This window comes from Theropithecus gelada, chromosome 4, assembly GCF_003255815.1.
Source record: "Theropithecus gelada isolate Dixy chromosome 4, Tgel_1.0, whole genome shotgun sequence".
Classification (NCBI taxonomy): domain Eukaryota; kingdom Metazoa; phylum Chordata; class Mammalia; order Primates; family Cercopithecidae; genus Theropithecus; species Theropithecus gelada.
This window is the reverse complement of record NC_037671.1, coordinates 62,738,597-62,759,746: the sequence shown is the minus strand read 5'-3', so window position 1 is coordinate 62,759,746 and position 21,150 is coordinate 62,738,597. Positions and strand designations below refer to the sequence as shown.

The 21,150-nt window shown below is 38.6% G+C and overlaps 1 protein-coding gene across 1 annotated transcript in view; it reads left to right on the top strand.

The window, feature by feature from the left end:
- EYS (eyes shut homolog (Drosophila)) overlaps positions 1-21,150 on the top strand; it is a 2,114,515-nt gene that overhangs the window by 2,035,615 nt on the left and 57,750 nt on the right. The window contains exons 37-39 of the mRNA XM_025382342.1: positions 1,335-1,501; positions 2,345-2,489; positions 16,438-16,612. Coding sequence (XP_025238127.1) covers positions 1,335-1,501; positions 2,345-2,489; positions 16,438-16,612 — 487 coding nt within the window. The remainder of the gene's footprint in view (positions 1-1,334; positions 1,502-2,344; positions 2,490-16,437; positions 16,613-21,150) is intronic.

Genomic DNA, 21,150 nt, shown 5'->3' with positions numbered 1-21,150 from the left:
GAATGAGAGGAAGTAAGAAAGAGACTTGCCTTAAGTTCCCAATGTACTTGGTCAATGGTAGGCCACTTAATACAGTTGCTCTTGACCATGACTGTATATTAGACTCACCTAGAGAGTTTTCAAAAATAACTCCGCTCAGGGCCCATGGCAGAACCTTTAGAAAGGCAGAGGCAGCGTTCAAGTATCTCTAAATAATATCTCTGTCTTCCACTTTCCATTGCCTCAGGAAGCCCACCTCTCCACCCTGTCTGGAAACCTACATCACTGCAGATCTTTCTCTCCTTTACCCTGATCAAAGTGACAATAAAAGCCCAGTCAACAGACAAAGCATCATTCCTATAAATGCAGATGGAGGAGTCTGTGTATACTCATAATAAATTTTTTCTACGTCAAGGACTCAATTCAACTTTTCCCCTCATGCTTAAACCTCTTACATCTAGGGGGTTCTTATGTCCTTCCTCTAAGCAGAAGTCTTTGCCTCAGTTTCCTGACTGCTAGCCTCAGTATTGAATTATTCTTTTGCCCCACCCACTAACATACCTTTCAGAAGCTCAGTGACGTATTTGGGTGCCTGCTTCCTGTGAACAAATCTCTTGCTATATACCAACTGATCATATAGACTTCTTAATCCCACCAAGGATACTGCTAGCATCTTCCCCTAAGTGATTAATGCTGGGTCTCTCCCAACCACTTCCCTTGTCCTGTGGGTCTTTAAGAACTGTCTCCTGAGTGCTCTGGGTCCTGTAACTCACTGTATTGCATGAATGGCTCTGAACTAATGCAAGGAGAGAGAGAAGAGGGAACACAGAAACAACGCACCTTTAAATGATCATGGGGCATGGTTAAGAGCTTTTGTAATAGAATAATGATAACATATTCTGAGCAATGATAGGAATAAATTGATCTTTATACTATTCTCAAATCATAGAAAGAACTTCAAAGCTGACGCTAGGTCATCTCAGCCTTTTGAATCTTCTTAGCTACCAGAGCAGTTCTACTCCATTGTGAAGTTCTCCTTATTGTAAAGTGCATACTGAATTTCAATCCGACAAAAGGAGATTTTAATCCCATTCAACTTTTTAGGTGATCATTGATCATTCCCCAGGTTGACCAGAACCCTCATGGCTTCAAAGACATAAACTCTTGGTGCTCTGTTTCTGGAGCTGGGAATAACAACAGCCAGTTGCACATGTACCTAAATGCTGACAAGAGACTAAATATGTATTATAACTTACCATACTGATCTGTAATTCAGAACCAGTCAGTAGAATAAAGCTGACGGAACTCCTGAATTTCCTCTCAGTGAGCTTTCCCCATGTGTCTTCTCATTCCAGGGTTGAATGGCGATGACTTCCTGGCTGTGGGCCTGCTCAATGGCAGTGTGGTTTATAGTTATAACCTGGGGTCTGGCATAGCAAGCATCAGGAGTGATCCCCTCAATCTGAGCCTTGGAGTCCACACTGTTCATCTGGGGAAGTTCTTCCAAGAGGGCTGGCTGAAGGTAAAGAGTCATTCCTTTGTCTCTTCCACAAAGTGAGCACTAGTATATTGTCGGATCTGTGCTAAGGTACAGAGGTGAATAGCCCATGATGCCTGCATCCACGAAATTCACAGACTATTGTACCAACTAGGGAAATAGAGAGATGATTACAATTAAGTGGTGTAAGAACAGATAAGAGGGATTACTAACATAGATAAAGGTGAGAGAGAGGAGTCAGAAAGTGCTTCCCAGAGAAGGTGATGCTTGAGCATAACTTCAAATAGGAGTTAGGAAAGAACACAATGGTCAGTATTAAATTAAGGAATGGTCAGTATTAGCTTAAGGAATGCAAGTAGTTCAGCGTGGTTTTGAGGTCAGGAGATGGGGGAGCAAGAGAAGTGGTTAGAGACAGATAAGGTCTATATTATCAAAGGGCTTAGATGTGCTAAGAAGTTTATATTTTTATCAAAAGAACTATGATGAGCTACTTAAAACAGGAACGTGGGTACCATGTTGATTTCTAATTTTTGATAAATGACTCTGGTGGTTCTATGGAGAATTGATAGAAGAGAAGGAAGGCTAAATGGAGGGGAATCAGCAGGATGCCAGCACCTGATCTTTGAAGAACTTTGATTTTGATTGAAATGCAAAACCATGATTGCTCTATTAATATATCCGTGGTAACAGACACCAGCAGAGAAGCAGAGAATTGAGTGGTATCGTGTTTTATATTTCTTCAAAATCCCTGTCTTTGTAAATTTTTTATGCCAAGTTAATGGGAAATAACAAAAGAGTATCTTAACAGTTCCCCCTGGGGAATTAATTCCTTTTTAAATAGGTTTTGACTTTTTTCTCCTTTTGAAGGTAGATGATCATAAAAATAAATCCATTATCGCCCCAGGAAGACTGGTTGGTCTCAATGTCTTCAGTCAGTTTTATGTAGGTGGCTACAGTGAATATACTCCAGATCTCTTACCAAATGGAGCAGATTTTAAAAATGGTTTTCAAGGTAAGGCATGGACATTTTTTATACTATACCTACTTATTTCAAATGTTGAGGGAAAAAATATTTTAAAGAGTATACTTCTATTTCCCAAACCAGCTACATAGTTTGCTTTCAGACTTGAACAAAGTTTGATTTTAATCAGAAACATTCATTTACTACTTTTTTTTTTGAGAGGAGTTTCGCTCTTGTTGCCCAGGCTGGAGTTCAATGATGCAATCTTGGCTCACCACGACCTCCGCCTCCTGGGTTCAAGCGATTTTCCTGCCTCAGCCTCCCAGGTAGCTGGGATTACAGGCATGCACCACCATGCCCAGCTAATTTTGTATTTTCAGAAGACGGGGTTTCTCATGTTAATCAAGCTGGTCTCAAACTCCCGACCTCAGGTGATCCACCTGCCTGGGCCTCCAAAGTGCTGGGATTACAGGCATGAGCCACCGTGCCTGGCCTCATTTACTGTTTATTGACCACTTACTGCATATGTATTAGATGTTTAGAATGTTTTAATGAACAAATAAAAGATTTCTGCACTTATTCTAGTTGGAGAGAGGAACACTAAATGTAATTAATTAATTATCTAGTCGTATAATGTGATAAGTTCAGTGGAAAAATGGAAATCGAGAGCATGATTTTAAGCAACCAGGATTATGGGTAATTGTTTATACAGGGTGCTTTTTAAAATAGGCTGAGCAGGGTAGACTTCAAAGAGTCACAGTAAAAATTGAAACTCCATCTAACTTTGGAGTTTAAAAGGCAAGAGAGAGACAGCAGTTAACCCATCCATACCACCAAGGGGTAGCCCACAGAGGCCAGAGCCAGCCAAGGGGATTAAGGGGAACATTGTGTTTGGGTGAGTCACAGTCTGTCTTATTGCCACAGTCTGTCTTCCTGTGTTCAAATAGGAATACAGGCTTGGATCTTCCTTATAAAGCTGATTCATACTGTAATAGCATTCTAAAATAAAGACATGCTTTGAATTGTTATAATTTATTTGGTGAAAATAGACTTTTTGGTAGATCCTGGTCCCAGGGTATTTGTTCAAAGGTCTGTTCTTATGGTGTCCTCAGCCACTCAACCAGGTCCAGCGTACTCTCCATGAAAAGTGAAGGGTCAGAGATAAGGATCCCTGAGAGACAGGAGCTGTCATCAAGCACCATTTCAGGCATTTGAGTTATCTACGTACTTCATTGCATTCTTTTCCCAACCTTGACTGACTTCTGCCTAAACACAAATGCAGGAGGCCATGTACTTGAAACATATAAAAGCAACACAGCTAATCCAGCATAATACAAGGTCAGGTTCTAATAAAATTATTTTGTCAAGGCTCTCAAAGAAACTTTTTCTTTGAACTTGTAATCAGTGCTGATTCTCAGAAGGGTGCCTTAAAGAATAGTTTAGAGCATATTAATCCACTAACTGTAATAGAGAGTTCAATGATTTTTTTCACAGCAGGAAACAGTATGAAAAGGATTGTAAAGGCATAACAAATCAATGAGTTTTTTAAAACATTATATTCAATGAAAGGGATGGGTAAAGCTATGAATGTGAAAGAAGTATATCTTCCACTAAATGAAGCAGAGACACTGAAGGGTGGTAATCAAAACCTGTTGTCTTTTATTAATAGACACAATCCTTATATAAGTACTTTGAAATGGATAATTCTTCTGTATGAGAGGCTAGTATAGCATCAAAGATAAGAGTGTGGCTTCTAGAACCCAACTTGCAAGATACATGCCAAACCTCTGCCACCTATATGGTTCATGACCTGGCCGGTCACCTAACCTCCCCCTGCCTTATCTGTAAAATGAGATAATAACAGCACTTCTCTTGCTATGTAGTTCTGAGAGTGAGTTAATGGAGAGAGAACACAGATTAGTGCCTGGCTTAGAGCAAGTCCTATGTGTTAGCACTGATGATGGTGCTAAACGTGGGAGAGGCACAGCTCCAGTCACGTGCTTGCTCCCCTTTCTCTGCAACACAAACAGAGGTTAACAGCACAGACTCTGTAATCAGCTTGTCTTCAGATGCAGACACTGTCACCTATTAGCTACATAACTTTTAGCCTGTTATTTAGATTCTCTGCACCTCCATTTTCTCCTCTGCAAAATAGAAATACCTACTCCATAGAGTTTTTATGGATTGATCAAGTAAGTAAAATAATTGTGTTAAGTGCTTAGCCCAGAAACCAGCATTCAATAAGGACTAAATAAATGTTAACTCATTACTCTATCCTGCTATCATAGGTTTCAATATTTGCACATTTGTTGAAGTCTAATGCTTCCTGGTTTCCTTTGATGTTGTTTTCTCCATTCTATTAGGAACTTTTCTTTGTATCTTAAGGATGAGAATAAAAAGAGGTTTTCATCAAGACCTGTCATTTTCTCCTTAAGTGTGCCAATGAGCCTGAGATCAGCACACACATAGCTGGCCCCTTCTCTGACAGAAACACTAAGATTGCACACTCCTGGAAGTATGTCAACTGCCACAGTCCTTAGTGAGAATGGGAATCTTGGGCGAGTCTTCTTAGGAATTGCCACTTATGCCACAGTCTTATAGAAAATTCAGGACCTTGAGATCCCCTAATTTTATCACTCATCTCTTGGATCCTCTCTTAATGTCTGCCTTCCCTCCACTCTAAACTAGCATTTACTATTTATTATAAATCACACCATATTGTTACCATTCTACTATGACAACCAAATTGCAACTGTACCATAAAGCCATGGTTCCCAAAGCTGATCTCTACTGGTTCTGAAGAATAATATAAGATAACTTCTTAAAAATACAGATTTCTGAAGCCTACCCAAGAACTATTGAATTGAAATCTTTACAGTGGGTTCTAAAAATTTGCATTTTAACAAGCCTCCCAGATTTGGAAGCCACCATGTATTTTTTAAATTGTCTCACTCTCTCTTTTTTTTTTTACTTTAAGTTCTAGGATATAAGTACAGAACGTGCAGGTTTGTTACACAGGTATACATGTGTCATGGTGGTTTGCTACACTCATCAACCTGTCATCTAGGTTTTAAGCCCTGCATGCATTAGGTATTTGTCCTAAGGCTCTCCCCGCCCTTTCCCCCCACCCCTCAACAGGCCCTGGTGTGTGATGTTCCCCTCCCTGTGTCCATGTGTTCTCATTGTTCAATTCCCACTTATGAGCGAGAACATGAGGTGTTTTATTTTCTGTTCCTGTGTTAGTTTGCTGAGAATGATGTGGAAGCCACCACATTAATTAGTCATAATGATGCAAAGCAAGTGGAATTTTCTGAATTTAATAATTAGAGTAAAGATATCACATTTGTCCTTAGAATTACAATTAAATCATGCAATAAAATATTATCTGATCTAGGCTTTAACATTTTTATAAACTCTTTATTTTACTTTTCTTTTTTTTTTTTTTAGACAGAGTCTCACTCTGTCATCAAGGCTGGAGTACAGTGGTGCCATCTCAGCTCACTGCAACCTCCATCTCCAGGGCTCAATTAATCCTCCCATCTTAGCCTCCCATGTAGCTGAGCCACCAAACCCAGCTAACATATCCTTACAAAGCTGATTTATCTTGAAGTAGAGTTATAAAATAAAGACATGCTTTAAATTGTTATAACAATTCATTTGGCGAAAATAGCTTTTCAGTAGATCCTAGTCTCAGGGTACTTGGTCAAAGGTCTGTTTTTATGGTGTTCTCAGCCATTCAACCAGGTCTGGCCTACTCTCCATGAACTTGAGAACTGCATCATCACACCCAGCTAATTTTTGTATTTTTAGTAGAGACAGGGTTTTTCCAGGTTGCCCAGGATGGTCTCAAAATCCTGGGCTCAAGCCACCCGCCTGCCCCGGCCTCCCAAAGTGCTGGAATTGCAGGCTTGAGCCACCGCACACAGCCGATTCCTATAAACTCTTGATAAATAACTCTAATCCAAAGTTTGTGATCTGAAATACAAATCCTTACTGATAATAAAGCCCATTTGTTTTTGTTCTAAAAAATGACTTATAATGAACCATTATTTTTTCTATGACTTTTAATGCTCATAAAGGTATTAACCACCTTAAATAATCTACATCTTCCAAATACACTGTGCCTTACTGTTTTATCTGCCTTAATAAGAGCAGTTCTCCTCTTCTCTGCTTTCCAAAGTTGCATCTGCTACAAAGCTGCAGAGTTCTCAGAGTGAGGCTCATGAATGGTGGTCTCAGACTGGGCATAGAATGAAGGAAGGAAGAAAAGAGGATATGGACTGATAACAGATCTCCAGCACCTGGAATGGTGCTTTCACACAGTACATGCTTGTGACATGTTGTTACCACCAGATCTTTCCCAGACTCTCTTACAGCTATGCATGACCATGTGCCTGAGTTCTGGCCAGTGAGATGTCAGCAGGTGTAATAGTTGCCACTTCCAGGCCTTACCTATGGAAATCCTCTGCATAGTCCTGTACTGTTTGCCAACCCACCTTGATGCCAACCCTAACCACCCTTTGGACTTTACATGAACAGGAAATAAGCTTCTAGTGTTACAGCAACTAGTGCTTATTGATATGGAGGTTATTAAATATTTACTACTCAACTGAATAGAGTGGACATGAGATAGATTCAGATTCACTAACAACCCTGTAAAGGAGAGTTATTCTCATCTAAAAATAGCCAACACTGTCAGTACTTTTGGTTTCTTGCGAGTTCAATTTTTTTCTCTCTCCTTTTTTTAATCATATGAGACTCTTCAAACAGGAGCCCATACGGGAAGATGTAGTTAGTTTACTGCAATAATTTAAAAACCTTCTGCTGTTTAAAAAAAAAAAAAAAAGTTATTACTTGTTTGGTATCTAATCAGTCTAATTTTCAATATACACATGGCTCATGGCTCCATATCACATACAAGATATATGCATTATGTACTGAATGTTTGTCTCATGGTACTACACCAAGAAGATTATGTTTTATCTACTATATTAATAATAAAATAATATATATTCCACAAATGTCTTCCAGTTTAATCACTCCAATTGCTTAAAAAACATGATATGTTGACTGACATGAAGCATCTCTCTGTAAAATAAATGCATTTCGCTATTTGTATTGGCTAAATGTTTCTCTAAATTGACACATTTTTAGTGAAAAACATATTTCAATAGTTCGTTATAACAAAAGCATTTTATTTACCCATATAAAAAAGAAACAGTTTAAAATGAACACTTCCAGACATTAAGTTATAGTAATTTAACAAAGTATTCCTGTGTATGATTATAAAAAAATTAAAAATCCAGTATTAGCATCCAATAATTTTTGCTAAGAAGAAATCTGCAATTTTATGACATAGAAATAGAAGATACCTGAGACAGTGTGATAGAGGGTGGAATGGTGGCATGGAACCCAGGACCTACTAATTTATAGGCATTGCACAGATAGTTTATTTATATTATTTATTCCTCCTAACTCATGAAATAGCTACTTTTGTCCCCATTTTAATGGTAAAAAGATTAGCTTCGGTTAGACTTTGCATCATGTAGCCATTGTGTGGGAGAGATCATATCTGAACTCAGACTTACCTGACTCTGTCATCTACTTATACTTTTGCTTTCTGCAAAGTGCATTTCCCTCTGTAAAAGGCATGGGAAGTCATGCTTTGATAACTGAGCTAGTTGGTTATTCATTTGTAAAGCATCTAGCATTCATTCATTTCTTCAGTCAGTACAGTATTTTGGTCATGGCCTATGTGTGCGTGTAATAGTAAATGGCAGTACTTGGAGGAAAACAAAGATTAAGCCTGAGGAAAAACAATCACTGCTCTCTCATAAGGAGAAAATATTGATGCATGCAGAGAATGGAGCTTGTCAGTAAAAATGTAGTGAAAACTAAATTGGAAAGTACATTCTCTACCTTCCATAACTGAACCCATTTTTTTTTCCACCATGAGAAATTACTTCATGCTTTTTGTTTCTGAAAACGTTTTGAGAGATCATTCCAAAATGGCAGAATAGGAATAGCTCAAGTCTGCAGCTCCTAGTGTGAGCAATGCAGAATATGGGTGATTTCTGCATTTCCAACTGAGGTACCATGTTCATCTCACTGGGTCTTGTTGAACAGTGGGTGCAGCCCACAGAGTGTGAGTCGAAGCAGGGCAGGGCATCGCCTCACCCGGGAAGTGCAAGGGGTCGGGGAATTCCCTTTCCTAGTCAAGGGACACCGTGACAGATGGCACCTAGAAACTCGGGACACTTCTGCCCTAATACTGCGCTTTTCCAGCGGTCTTAGCAAATGGCACACCAGGAGATTATATCCGGTGCCTGGCTCAGAGGGTCCCACACCCACGGATCCTTGCTCACTGCTAGCACAGCAGTCTGAGATGGAACAGCAAGGTGGCAGCAAGGCTGGAGGAGGGGCATCCGCTATTGCTAAGGCTTTTTTTTTTTTTTTTTTTTTTTTTTTTTTAGGGGGGGTCCCCCTCTCCCCCCCCGGGGGGGGGGGGGGGGNATTTATTTTATTATTTTTTTTTTTGAGACGGAGTCTCGCTCTGCCGCCCAGGCTGGAGTGCAGTGGCCGGATCTCAGCTCACTGCAAGCTCCGCCTCCCGGGTTCACGCCATTCTCCTGCCTCAGCCTCCCGAGTAGTTGGGACTACAGGTGCCCGCCACCACGCCCGGCTAGTTTTTTGTATTTTTTAGTAGAGACGGGGTTTCAACGTGTTAGCCAGGATGGTCTCAATCTCCTGACCTCGTGATCCACCCGTCTTGGCCTCCCAAAGTGCTGGGATTACAGGCTTGAGCCACCGCGCCCGGCCTTGCTAAGGCTTGACTAGGTAAACAAAGCCGCCAGGAAGCTCGAACTGGGTGGAGCCCACCGCAGCTCAAGGAAGTCTGCCTGCCTCTGTAGACTCCACCTCTTGGGGCAGGGCAGAGCTGAACAAAGGCAGCAGAAACTTCTGCAGACTTAAACATCTCTATCTGACAGCTTTGAAGAGAGCAGTGGTTCTCCCAGCAGGGAGTATGAGATCTGAGAATAGACAGACTACCTCCTCAAGTGGATCCCTGACCACCGAGCAGCCTAACTGGGAGAGACCTCCCAGTAGGGGAGAACTGACACCTCATACAGCCGAGTGCCCCTCTGAGATGAAGCTTCCAGAGGAAGGATCAGGCATCAACATTTACTGTTCTGCAATATTTGCTGTTCTGCAGTCTCCACTGGTGATACCCAGGCAAACAGGGTCTGGAGTGGACCTCCAGCAAACTCCAACAGACTTGCAGCTGAGGGTCCTGTTAGAAGGAAAACAAACAGAAAGAAATAGCATCAACACCAACAAAAAGAACATCCATACCAAAACCCCATCTGTAGGTCACCATCATCAAAGACCAAAGGTAGATAAAACCACAAAGATAGGGAGAAACCAGAGCAGAAAAACTGAAAATTCTAAAAATCAGAGTGCCTCTTCTCCTCCAAAGGAGAGCAGCTCCTCGCCAGCAACGGAACAAAGCTGGACAGAGAATGATTTTGACGAGTTGACAGAAGTACGCTTCAGAAGATCGGTAATAATAAACTTCTCCGAGCTAAAGAAGAATGTTCGAACCCATCACAAAGAAGCTAAAAACCTTGAAAAAAGATTAGACAAATGGCTAACTAGAATAAACAGCATAGAGAAGACCTTAAATGACCTGATGGAGCTGAAAACCATGGCACGAGAACTACGTGATGCATGAACAAGCTTCAGTAGCTGATTCGATCAAGTGGAAGAAAGGATATCAGTGATTGAAGATCAAATGAATGAAATGAAGCAAGAAGAGAAGTTTAGACAAAAAAGACTAAAAAGAAATGAACAAAGCCTCCAAGAAATATGGGACTATGTGAAAAGACCAAATCTACATCTGTTTTATGTACCTGAAAGTGACAGGGAGAATGGAACCAAGCTGGAAAACACTCTCCAGGATATGTTCCAGGAGAATTTCCCCAACATAGCAAGGCAGGCCAAAATTCAAATTCAGGAAATACAGATACGTCACAAAGATACTCCTCGAGAAGAGCAACCCCAAAACACATAATTGTCAGATTCGCCAAGGTTGAAATGAAGGAAGAAATGTTAAGGGCAGTCAGAAAGGTTGGGTTACCCGCAAAGGGAAGCCCATTAGACTAACAGCAGACGTCTCAGCAGAAACTCTACAAGCCAGAAGACAGTGGGGGCCCATAGTCAACATTCTTAAAGGAAAGAATTTTCAACCCAGAATTTCATATCCAGCCAAACTAAGCTTCATAAGCAATGGAGAAATAAAATCCTTTACAGACAATCAAATGCTGAGAAATTTTGTCATCACCAGGCCTGCCCTACAAGAGCTCCTGAAGGAAGCAGTAAACATGGAAAGGAACAACCGGTACCAGTCACTGCAAAAATATGCCAAATTGTAAAGACCATCAATGCTATGAAGAAACTGCATCAACTAACAGGCAAAATAACCAGCTGACATCATAATGACAGGATCAAATTCACACATAACAATATTAACCTTAAATGTAAATGGGCTAAATGCCCCAATTAAAAGACACAGACTGGCAAATTGAATAGAGTCAAGACCCATCAGTGTGCTGTATTCAGGAGACCCATCTCATCTGTAGAGACACACATAGGCTCAAAATAAAGGGATGGAGGAAGATCTACCACACAAATGGAAAACAACAAAAAAGCAGAGGTTGCAATCCTAGTCTTTAAAAAAACAGACTTTCAACCAACAAAGCAGTAAAGGGATCAATTCAACAAGAAGAGCTAACTATCTTAAATATATATGCACCCAATACGGGAGCACCCAGATTCATAAAGCAAGTCCTTAGAGACATACAAAGAGACTTAGACTCCCACACAATAATAATGGGAGACTTTAACACCCCTCTGTCAACATTAGACAGATCAATGAGACAGAAGGTTAACAAGGATATCAAGGACTTGAACTCAGCTCTGCACCAAGTGGACCTAACAGACTTCTACAGAGCTCTCTATCCCAAATCAACAGAATGTACATTCTTCTCAGCACCACATCGCCCTTATTCCAAAATTGACCACACGGTTGGAAGTAAAGCACTCCTCAGCAAATGTAAAAGAATAGAAATTACAACAAACTGTCTCTCAGACCACGCAATCAAATTAGAACTCAGGATTAAGAAACCCACTCAAAACCGCACAACTACATAGAAACTGAACAGCCTGCTCCTGAATGACTACTGGGTATGTAACGAAATGAAGGCAAAAATAAAGATGCTCTTTGAAACCAATGAGAACAAATACACAACATTCCAGAATCTCTCTGACACATTTAAAGCAGTGTGTAGAGAGAAATTTATAGCGCTAAATGCTCACAAGAGAAAGCAGGAAAGATCTAAAATAGATACCCTAACAACACAATTAAAAGAACTAGAGAAGCAAGAGCAAACACATTCAAACGCTAGCAAAAGAAATAACTAAGATCAGAGCAGAACTGAAAGAGATAGAGTCACAAAAACCCCTTCAAAAAATCAATGAATCCAGGAGCTGGTTTTTTGAAAAGATCAACAAAATGGATAGACCACTAGCAAGCCTAATACAGAAGAAAAGAGAGAAGAATCAAATAGACACAATAAAAATTTTAAAGGGGATATCACCATGGAAATACAAACTACCATCAGAGAATACTATAAACACCTCTCCACAAATAAACTAGAAAATCTAGAAGAAATGGATAAATTCCTGGACACAAAAACCCTCCCAAGACTAAACCAGGAAGAAGCTGAATCCCTGAATAGACCAATAGCAGGCTCTGAAATTGAGGCAATAATTAATAGCCTACCAACCAAAAAAAGTCCAGGACCAGATGAAATCACAGCCGAATTCTACCATAGGTAAAAAGAGGAGCTGGTACTATTCCTTCTGAAACTATTCCAATCAATAGAAAAAGAGGGAATCCTCCCTGACTCATTTTATGAGGCCAGCATCATTCTGATACCAAAGCCTGGCAGAGACACAACAAAAAGAATTTTAGACCAATATCCCTGATGAACATTGATGCAAAAATCCTCAATAAAATACTGGCAAACCGAATCCAGCAGCATATCAGAAAGCGTATCCACCGTGATCAAGTCAGCTTCATCCCTGGAATGCAAAGGTGGTTAAACATATGCAAACCAATAAATGTAATCCATCATATAAACAGAACCACAGACAAAAACCACATGATTATCTCAATAGATGCAGAAAAGGCCTTCAACAATATTCAACACCCCTTCATGCTAAAAACTCTCAATAAACTAGGTATTGATGGGATGTATCTCAAAATAATAAGAGCTATTTATGACAAACCCACAGCCAATATCATACTGAATGGGCAAAAACTGGAAGCATTCCCTTTGAAAACTGGCACAAGACAGGGATGCCCTCTCTCACCACTCCTATTCAACATAGTGTTGGAAGTTCTGGCCAGGGCAATCAGGCAGGAGAAAGAAATAAAGGGTATTCAATTAGGAAAAGAGGACGTCAAATTGTCCCTGTTTGCAGATGACATGATTTAGAAAACCCCATCATCTCAGCCCAAAATCTCGTTAAGCTGATAAGCAACTTCTGCAAACTCTCAAGATTCAAAATTAATGTGCAAAAGTCACAAGCATTCCTATACACCAATAACACACAAACAGAGCCTAATCATGAGTGAATTCCCATTCACAATTGCTTCAAAGAGAACACAATACCTAGGAATCCAACTTACAAGGGATGCGAAGGACCTCTTCAAGGAGAACTACAAACCACTGATCAAGAAAATAAGAGAAGACACAATCAAATGGAAGAACGTTCCATGCTCATGGATAGGAAGAATCAATATCGTGAAAATGACCATACTGCCCAAGGTAATTTATAGATTCTATGTCATCCCCATCAAATTACCAATGACTTTCTTCACAGAATTGGAAAAAACTACTTTAAAGTTCATATGGAACAAAAAAGAGCCCACATTGCCAAAACAATCCTAAGCCAAAAGAACAAAGCTGGAGGCATCACGCTACCTGACTTCAAACTATACTACAAGGCTACAGTAACCAAGACAGCATGGTACTGTTACCAAAACAGAGATATAGACCAATGAACAGAATAGGGCCCTTGGAAATGATAGCACACATCTATAACCATCTGATCTTTGACAAATCTGACAAAAACAAGAAATGGGGAAAGGATTCCCTATTTAATAAATGGTGCTGGAAAAACTGGCTAGCCACATGTAGAAAGCTGAAACTGGATAATTTTTGTATAAGCTTACACCTTATACAAAAATTAATTCAAGATGGATTAAAGACTTAAATGTTAGACCTAAAACCATAAAAACCCTACAAGAAAACCTAGGCAATAACATTCAGGACATAGGCATGGGCAAAGACTTCATGACTAAAACACCAAAAGTAATTGCAACAAAAGCCAAAATAGACAAATGGGATCTAATTCAACTAAAGAGCTTCTGCATGGCAAAAGAAACTACCATCAGAGTGAACAGGCAACCTACAGAATGGGAGAAAATTTTTACAATCTACCCATCTGACAAAGGGCTAATATCCAGACTCTACAAAGAACTTAAACAAACTTACAAGAAAAAAATCAAACAACCCCATCAAAGAGTTGTCAAAGGATATGAACAGACACTTCTCAAAAGAAGACATTTATGCAGCCAACAGATACATGAAAAATGCTCACCATCACTAGCCATCAGGGAAATGCAAATCAAAACCACAATGAGATACCATCTCACACCAGTTAGAATGGCGATCATTAAAAAGTCAGGAAACAACAGGTGCTGGAGAGGATGTGGAGAAATAGGAACACTTTTACACTGTTGGTGGGACTGTAAACTAGTTCAACCATTGTGGAAGACAGTGTGACGATTCCTCAAGGATCTAGAACTAGAAATACCATTTGACCTAGCCATCCCATTACTGGGTATATACCCAAAGGATTATAAATTATGCTGCTATAAAGACACATGCACACGTATGTTTATTGTGGCACTATTCACAATAGCAAAGCTTGGAACCAATCCAAATGTCCATCAATGATATACTGGATTAAGAAAATGTGGCACATATACACCATGGAATACTATGCAGCCATAAAAATGAATGAGTTCATGTCTTTGTAGGGACATGGATGAAGCTGGAAACCATCATTCTGAGCATACTATTGTAAGGACAGAAAACCAGAGACTGCATGTTCTCACTCATAGGTGGGAATTGAACAATGAGAACACTTGGACACAGGGTGGGGAACATCACACACTGGGACCTGTCATGGCGTTGGGGGAGGGGGAAGGGATAGCATCAGGAGGAATACCTAATGTAAACGACGAGTTAATGGGTGCAGCACATCAACATGGCACATGTATACATATGTAACAAACCTGCACGTTGTGCACATGTACCCTAGAACTTAAGTATAACAACGACAAAAAATAAAGCCTTTTATGCCCCCCCAAAAAATGTTTTGAAAATAAAATTCAGTCTTGTCTTTCTTTTATCATTTTAAAGACCTTATTTCTAGTTGATGTTCCTATTTATTTGAAAGAACTTTGCAAATAAACTCTAAGTAACTGGTAAAGGAGATGAGTAAATTACAATACATTTCAGGATTTCAAACACTTTCATTTCAAATTCTTCACTGAACTGCCCGTTTTATTTATATGTAGTTATCTAATCGTGGGGTAGAAAAGTTATTTCTTTTTTGTTTTATTTTGAAATAGAGTCTCGCTGTGTTGCCCAGGCTGGAGTGCAGTGGCGCTATCTCGGCTCACTGCAAGCTCCTCCTCTGGGCTTCACGCCATTCCCCTGCCTGAGCAGCCCGAGTAGCTGGGACTATAGGCGCCCGCCACCACGCCCGGCTAATTGTTTGTATTTTTAATAGAAATGGGGTTTCACCGTGTTAGCCAGGGTGGTCTCAATCTCCTGACCTCCTGATCCGCCTGCCTCAGCCTCCCAAAGTGCTGGGATTACAGGTGTGAGCCATCGCGCCCGGCGGAAAAGTTCTTTCTAAAGATGTGTACAAAGGCAAAATCTCTGAAAGAAAAAAGAGAAAAATAGCAAAATTGGGTGGTAAATATTAAACTGGAGAAAGTTTATGTACCAAATATCACAAATAGCTAATGTCCTCATTATATAAGGAGACTCTCTTTATATACTATAAATATAAATTATAATATAATTATGAATGACCAATACATTTGTTAAAAGATTTTTGATACCCAACTAGAAACAGGAAAATAGTATTTTATTAGCTATTGCATGTAAAAATGAAATGGAATGGTCATCCCATGCATGGTAGTGCCTGTGAAGAAGGGGCAATCCCAGTCTCCTGAGTCCAGTTGTGAAAAATATCTATGGGGCGGACACTTAGGCATACTTCAAAGCATCTGTATCTTTTCCCCTAGTAATTCTCCTTCTAGAAATATGTACTAGAAAATAATTTTAAACTGGACAAAGATATACATATAAGATATTCATTACAACTTTATTTCTAATAGCAAAAAGTATAAATGAGTTGATGGTATAATAATTATAGGTTTATTAAATATATTTTGATATAAGGAAATATGCCATCACTTAAAAATAGTTAATGCTACAAGAAAAATGTTAATGTTATTTATGATATTCAACTTTTTGGTATAATATTATATTTTCTACAGCTTAGTGCAGATTGCATTTTTGTTTAAAAGAAAATACGACTAAGCATAGAAAAAATACCACACACACACACATACACCCCAAAATGTTAATAGTTGTCTGCTGTGAGGTGATATCATGAATGACTTTAAAAAATATTTTTCTCTGTGCATTTCTGTATTCTTATATTTCTTTTAAAATTTACATGTATTACTTTATTTTGAAAAACTTTTACTTTAAAAATGAAAAATAACCTTCTTCTTGTTTTATCTATTTATTCTGTTTGTTAACATGAAGCGTTTTTGCATTTCTTCAAGGTTGTATTTTCACTCTTCAAGTTCGCACTGAGAAGGATGGCCATTTCAGAGGACTGGGAAATCCCGAAGGCCACCCAAATGCTGGACGCAGTGTTGGCCAGTGTCATGCTTCTCCCTGCAGTTTAATGAAATGTGGCAACGGTGGGACATGCATAGAGAGTGGAACTAGTGTTTAGTAAGTATAACGTTATTAGGAATGAAAGTAGCAGGTTGTTTGTGCTCTAACTGGTACTCCACTCTAACTGGCATTCCACTTGTACAAACTAGGAACACAAACAGATGCACGTATTTAAAATGTTCTTATGTAGACTTGTTACATGATGGGAGGACAGGTGAAGGCAACTACAAATAGGATCAGCACAGCATTTATGCCATCTTAGTTCTGTTAAACAATGACAATGAATCACTACATCTCATTCCAGGCACCATGAAAAATATCACTTAAATCCATACTATTGAGAGAGTAGACAGAAATGTTAACCACACAAAGGCTTACACATTAGGATTTGCTTTCATATGTAGGTTTGAGCCGCTTTATAAAGGGCAATAGTAAAGCTACACAATTTGACTTCTGAACTACTTTAGTATGAAGCCAACATGGACCCATTGAGTGAGAAGGAAAAAAGAAAGGAGAATGTTTTTATATTAATTACTCCTTTTGCTGAGCATCTCATCTATGCAAAAGTAGTATATGAGGGGTTCTGGGAATATGCTAAAGAAAGTGGAAGTAAGCACTCTGTTATTCAATTTCTTACACTCTAGCTACTCATAAATGTCTTATGTCTCATACATGTATAAGACAGCTAAAGAGAGATTTGTCAAAATGCTCCCTACAGGATGCATGAGAAGATGTAATGCACTTCACCAGGAACACTGGCTCCCTGAAAAGCAGCTGGGAAAGTGGAGTGTCAGAGTTTCTCCTGAAGGACAGAGTCTACCATGAAGAAAGTGTGGTTTTAAAAGACATGAGTGAATCTCTTATTCACCCTAAACAAATTCCTTCCACCTCCTCGCTAGAAAATGATCAAAAGCAAAGCTCAAGTAACTGATAGTCACAGTAAAATTTTTTGGGAAAAAAAAATGTATAGTTTGACTCAGCCCATGGAATTACTGAGGACAAAATCTAAGGCTTGGGATGCCTTACCATTACAGAGCAATAATTTTTGGCATTAGCTTTACCATTATAATTTTATCATTCCTTCTCTACAATTTTTAATGAAACCTTTAGCTTGCTTTACAAAGTATGCATTCTAATTTGCTCTACAACTAAATTTAATTAGGAGTACACGTTTACTTCACTTTATCTAAAGAGTTGTAGTCATTCTTCAGGTGTTACTACCAAGTATTTTTGTTATTTTTTGACGTGATAATAAACAGGGATCTAGAAAGTAGCAGTAGGAAAGCATATGAAGTTGAAAGTGAAGGTGGGGAATCCATCCCCACCCTACGTTATTCCATGTGGACCAAACAGCCTAACAGTTTGAACCTAAGAACCATATATATGTATCTTGGAATATATAGTACCAAGTATAGATAGGTACTTAGAACCATTTGCAGATTATTTTGATTAATATAGAAATTCTATTGAGTTCCGATATTAAACATAATACCTTACAATTGCACAGAACTTTGTGGGTAACAAAGCATTTTTTATATATTATTTCCATTGCTCCTCACTAAAACCCTCTAAATTACTCAAGGCCAGTATCCTAATTCCAATTTTATACAGGGAAAATAAGCCCCAGAGACTGTGAGTAATTCGAGAGGATGTATGAGCACCCTGTGAGTAGTACAGCAGGACTCAAAATCAGATCTTCCATTTCCTGGGTCAAGATTCTCTCCAGAATCTAAATAGCAAGAAATGAACGTAAGAGCAGCAAATAATTTTAATGAGGTAACAAAAGTGTTAAGTAGCCATTTACTGATTGTAACCTGTTCACCTTAATTTTTTAAAATGACGTTGAAATTGTCTTCAGTTGGCACTTTGTATATTCTCCAAATTGAAAATACCTTTCTTCATAACACATATCCTGGGAATTTCATAGATTGCTGTGTGGGTGGAAAACAGTATCTCAAACATGAGGGCCTAAATTTGAATAACAAATAGACTTAAGCGATAATGTACAGGGGGAATGATACATCTGACAAATTTCCTTACAGGATTCTAAAAATTTTTCTTATCAAAATTGTGACCAGTTTTGGGATCCTCTTATTGACTTAATTACAAAATAATTACTAACTATAAAGATTTACTGCAGAGCCAGAAGTAGCTCTTGTGACCAACATTTAATAACATTAAATTTACAGATCCCCGAACTTAAAACAGGTGAATTTTATGGTAAGTAAATTACACAATAAACTGTTCAAAAATATTAAGTCTCCCATTCATAGACATTCAGATCCAGTGGCAGCAGCAGTTTAAAGAATTTTATTCCTTTTGATAGTTTTAAACAATCCTTTTCTAATCTCAGTATAAGAATACCTCCTTTAAAGAATGAAAATATTGTGCCTTGTAATATACTTTTCAAAAGTGTTTAATAAGTTTATTTCTGTCCTTGTCCTAGTTACAGATTCTTAATTTTATATGGCTCTAAACTTTATTTTTCAACTGAAGCAGGGTAATATTAAATTGAATTTCTAGGTAACCTTATAGACAGCTCAAAGCTAAAGTTTCATCTTTTCCTGAAAAATAACTAACACACCTTATGAAATATTTCTTAAATGCTCAAGAGGCAAGTACCAACACAGAAGCACCAATTTTATGGTGCTTAGAATCAATTGTAAAAGCAAAACCTCGAAGCTGATCAAAGTGTCTTAACAATGAACAGTTTAATGTTATAAATTTAAAACAACTCAAAATGCTCCCGTTGGCTCCCTTCCTCTTAGCTGGGTTGGGAGGCATTGTTTGGGTACATAAGGGAAAGTCTTATTCCAAGCAAGGAGTGAGGTGGGGCCCAATAAGTTTTCCAGTATGTTCAGGGCCCTGGTAAAGTGATGAAAACCCTTCTCTCCTGCTCTGAGTTCATCACCACACACAGATCCATCTGTGTTCTAATGGAATTTCTCAAATGTGAGTATCATAAGGCAGAGTTCATTTCAGGCCTTTATGCTCCTGGGATGAGTTCTGATACAACAAATAAATGGAAAACTATTTCTGTTCTTAGTAGCCAAGGATAAAAAAGAAAAAAGGTTACATCAAAACGAAAGTTTTAAGTAAAAAAAAAAAAAAAAAAAAAAAAATTGGGTTTAGTTCTTAGTCCTATGTGTGTATGTGCTTGGTGTCTTTTTTTTTTTTTTTTTTTTTTTGACATAAATAAAATGCTTTAATGAAATGGCTGATTCCAAACCAAAAATGTTTAATGAGAAGAAAGATATTATTTTACATTTTTGCCAATCTCTTCCACCATGTCTAGCTTAATAGGTGTTTTTAAGCAAGTTTTATTTTATTTAAGTTGTACTTTTTTCCTTTATTTTCTTAATTGACAAATAAAAATTGGATATATTTATCATGTAGAACATGATGTTTCAAAATATGTATACATCATGGAATGGCTCAAATGAGCTAATTAACATATGCATTACCCCACATATTTATAATTTTTTCTGATTAGAATATTTAAAATCTACTCTCAGCAATTTTCAAAATACAAGACGTTGCTACTAACCATAGTCACCATGTTGTACAGTAACCTGTGACTGAGGACAATATACAGATGTGTCATTTTAAGGAAAACACAGTGTAGCCCTGGCACCATGGCTCACACCTGTAATTCCAGCACTTTGGGAGGCCGAGATGCGTGGATCACCTGAGGTCAGGAGTTCGGGACCAGCCTGGCTGACATGGCAAAACCCCATCTCTACTAAAAATACAAAAATTAGCCAGTATGGTGGTGGGTGCCTATAATCCCAGCTACTTGGGGGGCTAAGGCAGGAGAATCACTTGAACCTGGGAGGCAGAGAGTGCAGAGAACTGAGGTCTCAACACTGTACTCCCGCCTGGACGACAAGAGGGAAACTCCATCTAAAACAAAAAGAAAAGCAGTGTAGGGAAAACAAAGTTACAAAAACAAGTTAGATGTTAAAATGAGTGGCTCAGACAATAAGTACAATAGGAGTTAGAAGAATGTGGTTGTAAAAATGTAAAATGCACCAAGGATTAATATTAAGTTCATAAATGAGGCTTATTTACAACATAAATCTATTAGTGATCACAAAATCTCATTGATTCAGGATTTCCTAATTATTTTTTGTCTTAGAACTGCCTTTGAGCATTAGGTTAAAGCTAAAAACCCTTTCCCCTAAAAACTGAACATACTTGGAACACAAAAATGTGCTTATCATTTTAGAGGTTTACAAACCCCTAGAACCCAATAATAGGTTCTCTAAGGTCTGCCAAAGTTCCCAAATTAAGCATCCTTTGCCCAGACTGTCTTCTTTTATATATTTGTCCAACAATGCTTAATTCAGTCTTCTATTACTCCTCAGCTGGACATGTAATTGTTTTCCAACTGGTGACCTGTTCCCTAAACACTCCTAACCTTAATCCAGATCTTCCTAAAATCCTCTTTGCTCTTAATCATTTTCCTGCTCAAAATGTTTCCTGGTTTTCCATTGCCAATGCAGCAAAATGTAAATTTTTAATCTGTTGTCAAGCTATGTATGACTGTTATCAACCCGCCTCTTCCTGTTATTCTTTTTCTCTCTGCATAGCAA